The sequence below is a fragment of the Brachycentrus maculatus genome, unplaced genomic scaffold, assembly GCF_059751285.1.
Source record: "Brachycentrus maculatus isolate JH-2025_06_01 unplaced genomic scaffold, ASM5975128v1 h1tg000420l, whole genome shotgun sequence".
Taxonomy (NCBI): domain Eukaryota; kingdom Metazoa; phylum Arthropoda; class Insecta; order Trichoptera; family Brachycentridae; genus Brachycentrus; species Brachycentrus maculatus.
This window is the reverse complement of record NW_028281168.1, coordinates 295,860-300,706: the sequence shown is the minus strand read 5'-3', so window position 1 is coordinate 300,706 and position 4,847 is coordinate 295,860. Positions and strand designations below refer to the sequence as shown.

At 32.2% G+C, this 4,847-nt stretch overlaps 1 protein-coding gene across 1 annotated transcript; it reads left to right on the top strand.

Annotated features, from left to right (window-relative positions):
* Positions 1–1,354: 1,354 nt before the first annotated feature.
* On the top strand, positions 1,355–4,519 carry LOC148302716 (translation machinery-associated protein 7 homolog). Its single transcript, XM_088271140.1, has 3 exons — positions 1,355–1,476; positions 2,810–2,937; positions 4,097–4,519. The coding sequence occupies exons 2-3, from the start codon at positions 2,815–2,817 to the stop codon at positions 4,166–4,168; spliced, it is 195 nt and encodes a 64-aa protein (XP_088127266.1). The 5' UTR covers positions 1,355–1,476; positions 2,810–2,814; the 3' UTR covers positions 4,169–4,519.
* The last annotated feature ends 328 nt before the right edge of the window (positions 4,520–4,847 follow it).

Sequence of the window (4,847 nt, the reverse complement as noted above, 5' to 3'; positions counted from 1 at the left end):
ATTTTTTATTAATCGTTATTATTATTATTATCATTTTGTTTGTAAATATAAAGGATTTGACACTGGCAGAAACATCCTCTCACTGGATGACTGCCAAATAATTAATTTAAAAAAAATACGTATGAAGATTTCTCGGATTGAAAAAAATTACTAATTTCAGACATAGATGCCGCCGACGAAAAGACATACTAATAAAAACATTAAAAAATCTTTTAAATTAAAGTATAAATACAACTGTTGAGAATTTTGAAGCGAGTGTTTTTGTCTAGAATTTTCATTCATGAATTACAAGAAATTATAGTAATATTAAACATAAAGAGTAAATCCACTCACGAGTAGGCATAGGCTATGAAACTTAAAAAGTTGAAGCCTGAGTAGGGTCATGATAAGCGGTGTTGCATAAGCTGTAGCTAGATTTCAGAGTCAGTTGGACGTTAGGTAATTAAAAAAAAATGGAATTTTGGAATTTTGATAATTTGAGTGTGTGGACTTGCATTCTTCACATGTATGAGGAGATGGACAAATGTGGAAGAAGCGACGGTTGTTTGCAAAGACTGAATGGTGTGGCTATTTTCTCTGCATACCCCTGCGGGGAAGTGGCGTGATGGTTAGTTAGTTAGTTAGTCGTTATTCATGGAAAGAATGATGAATGTTACACGGTGCATAAATGCCTAGTACTCGTTGAACAACTGCTTAATTTTCATTAAATCCAGGTAATATTTTACGTAATAGTATATTTTTTAAACCCGTTTTTGAATTGAAAAAATTAGTTTTTCTTCGAAATAAATATATGTTTTTGAAAAGAAAAGAGTTATTGAAAGGTAATGAGTTATAAAAATATATTTTTAATACATATTCTAAAAAAAACACAATAAATAATCCAATATTTAGTAAAAGTATTCTAGATTTTTAAAATAATTATTTAATGTCCGGTGAATGCATCAATTTTTCAAAAGAAGTTAAAATTCACATAAATAAGTGATTTGGTTATTATTAATCATTTCATTAATTTATTTCTTAATAAACGAACAAGTAAACGCTGTTTAAATTCTAAACTGTACCCTATGCACCATTGTATGCGGCTAGGGGTATTTTTTTGTATCATCTACCAACAACAACAAAAAAGTATCTATATACTTACCTATATTTAAAACCAACAAAAGACGCACAACCTCCTTCTATGGACTCGCCAAAAATAGTAAAATAAATTATGTACGTGTATGTATTTTATTTATTGTAGGATTTTTCAATTATTGCTGGGTAGGACCCAAAAACAAAGTAGGTTCCTATATTTTTTATGTTAATCCGTTGGTAGCATGTACGATAAGTGCTGCCAGTCGGTCAAATAAATAATGTTTTATATTTGTTGCTCAAGTTTTCTACAATTAAACACTAACTTCACTTCACACACGAGAATAGAATCCGCGTGAAATTCGCTTCATTGATTTGTGATATTTTAGTAACATTTATTAACAGGTAACTAGCAAATTTACTTATTAATAATTAGAAAAATAATTGTTTTATCATTTTACAACTGTATTATTCTTTCTGAACTCTGATAAACTTATTCGCCGGGTTGATGAATGTGACAGTTGTAAAAATCATGCCACCAGTTTTGTTTTTAATGTTTTGTACATAGGCTTATGTTATCGCCCCACGTTATTACTGTATATATTTGTATGCAAATTATCTCGTTGCAGTAATTAATATCATTAAGATGTAATCAGCTGGTATTTTTTGTTTTGTTTTTGATGTTCAATACATTTCATAACCTCACTTTTTTGACAAACGTAGATATTCGTCATACACAATTTTAAAAGATTCCTTGTATTTTGTTGGTAGATTTAGTTTAATACTCTTATCGGTGCAGTACACACATGAATAATCAGTTTTTTATTATTAAAATATCTTTTAAAAAATCGTTATTTAGTTCTTAAAAATCATTTTCATATTTTTCATCCTTTGTTTTATTATCGTCATGAAATTGGGTCGAACCTGTCATTAACTATATAAACATAACCTCATTAATATGCAAATTCTACCGTGAACGCCCTTCTATATTATAATCGACTTTTTAAACAAATAAATAATTTTTAAAAAGAGATATTTTTCTTTTGGTCAAATTATAAACAACATAAAAAATTTAAAACCATGTTTTCAGATGGGTCTCAATTATGTGAATTTAATACAGGATTCAGACCTCGCATAAAAATAAAAAGAGTCCTTGCGCTTAATAAAACTTGATTTAATCCAACATAGATGGCTGTTGTGAACTCGTATGTACTGAAATCGATCAATATATCTAGGCGTTCCAAAAATTTGAGTAGTGTGGTCGTCAGTCATGGGTAGAATTGGTAAATGTTGCATGTGTGTAAAGTGATCACTTGACCAAATCTATGACGGTCGTAAGTCCTGTAAATACCCAAACTTCTGTATTCTTCTTCATCCTTTTTGAGATGTCAAAAATGTAATAAAAAAAAACAAGTTTTCTTTTATTCTTATTTTTAAAAGGAATATCTCGCAAAGCCTCTACTTTTTGAGGATAGGGAAGGCAAATCTGAAAAACACATCATAAACACCCAGACCAACTGTAAATAAATCTTTCTTGAATTTACTTTGCAATTGGCAGGAATCGAACCCGTGACGCCAGTTTTGCAGACGAGCATCTACCTAACTATGCCACGGTGCCTGTCATACTAATCTTTTTGAAACAGTATTATTTTTACATGATAGTGCAGTTTTTTTTATAGATGTTCGAATGGTGGTAAAATCTTCCCCATTAACTTGCTTGATTTCCTCTGTGTTTCAGTAACAATGTCTGGCCGAGAGGGAGGCAAGAAGAAGCCACTGAAGGCCCCCAAGAAGGGAGACAAGGACATGGATGATGACGATGTGGCGCACAAGCAAAAACTCAAGGAACAGGAGAAAGCTCTTCAGGTACTCGCATACTTGCATACTTCAGCCTTCTTGTGTCCAGTATTGAACAAAGGCCTCCCTCTTGGGCTTCCGCAGTTCTCTGTTGGACGCGACTCTCTTCCAGTGCAGGCCCGCCACTTTCGTAATGCCATCGGACCATCTTGTCTGCGGCCTACCCACACTTCTAGGCCTCCAATCAATCATCTTTTTTGTCCAGATATGCCTAAGGATAGATATCCTCAGGCATACGTGCCACATGGTCTGCCCTCCTACTCTAAAACTTAATTAATATCTAACACATTCACAGCGTTCAATATGTCACAAAATCATGAGATGCTGACAAGATAGCAATTTTAAAAATGCTAAAACTACATTATCACATTGTTGTTGGGTGGTTTTGTTCATCAACCCCGACCCTAATTATACTCGGACAGCCTGCTGCCCGACCCTCAGTATACTAATCACAAGTAACCGCAAACCTAATGACGATCTGTACAATATTTTTTGGCGTCTTGCGCTCTACCTAAAGTAAGCAAATAGAACGCTTGTAAGCGTCTCCCGCTCTCTACCAACAAACAATGGGTTAATTTGATGGATAGTGCTTATTTCAGCCATTTTTTCTTCATTTCTCCCTTCAAACATGTCGCTCAGTCGTTTCAACAACGTCATATATCAAATATCGTCAATTTTAAGTTGTGCATGTTTTCGGAATGCCCAGAAATGTACCATATCCCAGCAAAAGCGGCATATTTTTAACTTAATATTTACCAGCTACAGGGTAGAAAGTGTTGTTTTTGCATTTTGAAGAAAAGGTATTGTTTAATTCTTTTTTAAATATACTAAATATTTTTCAAACGGAGAAAAAACATTTAGGTTTTCCCTAAAAAGATCTGTTGCACAGTAAAAAGTTCAATAAGTGATCTTGATATTTATTTTTAATACATTTTATTACATTTTGAAACTTTAAAAAAGATCTCCTGAAACATTTTTTTTGATATATGACGTTGTTGAAAGGAGTGAGCGATGTATCATACACTGCTTTGGTGCATATTTGCAGGTCTGAGAGGTCGCATTTTTACTGTATTCAGTCTACGTTCATCATTCTTTTGCCAGATCACAATGCCTCACTTCCATAAATAAGGGATAATTATTTAATAGCTTTTTTTTGTTATCTTTCCAGGATGCTAAGGCGAAGGCTGCACAAAAGGGTCCCCTTGTCACGGGAGGAATAAAAAAGTCTGGAAAAAAGTGACATCAAACATTAAACAACAAACAATTCTCTCTTATCTATAATATATTTCATCGCGATAAATACTTTTTTGACACGGCAATCGTGTGTACATAAAATATAATATAACTTACAAATACAGGTTTAATTTTCTTATGTACAAAATATAATATTCCAATCGAATGCATTTTTAAAAATGACTGGCATTATATTATTTTGTATTTGACAATTTTGTCTGATTGTCATATTTACTGCCAACCACAAGACTGCGTCGTAGGATTTTTGAACCATTTTAATGATATATAAGACACGGAGCAAGTATATAGGTGTGTCATTTGTAATGTTGATATTCTTTCAATAAATTTGTAAACCAAACCTTTGTTTTTATTCCTTTACTCTTATCATTTTCAATGTTTTTCTTCCTTTTCAATAATTGAAATTATAGTATATTAAAAGCATTGTTAACTTTGTGGTATGGTAATATAACACTCTCCTTATCATTCATCGTTCACTTTGTGTAATACCACTTTAAAAACACTACTTCGTGACTACCAGTTTCGGAATAATAATTCCATCATCACGTCAAATGTAGAATAAAATTAAATTGTTACAGTCTGACATTTCTAATTTTTTTTTTGTATTAATGCCAGAACGTACTACTTTTAAGTGGTATTACATAAAGTGAATGATGAATGATAAGGAG

Coding starts and splice junctions, on each gene's coding strand:
- LOC148302716 (XM_088271140.1), top strand. CDS start 2,815: ATGTCTGGCCGAGAGGGAGGCAAGAAGAAGCCACTGAAGGCCCCCAAG. Junction 2,938..4,096: donor AACAGGAGAAAGCTCTTCAG/GTACTCGCATAC, acceptor TTATCTTTCCAG/GATGCTAAGGCGAAGGCTGC.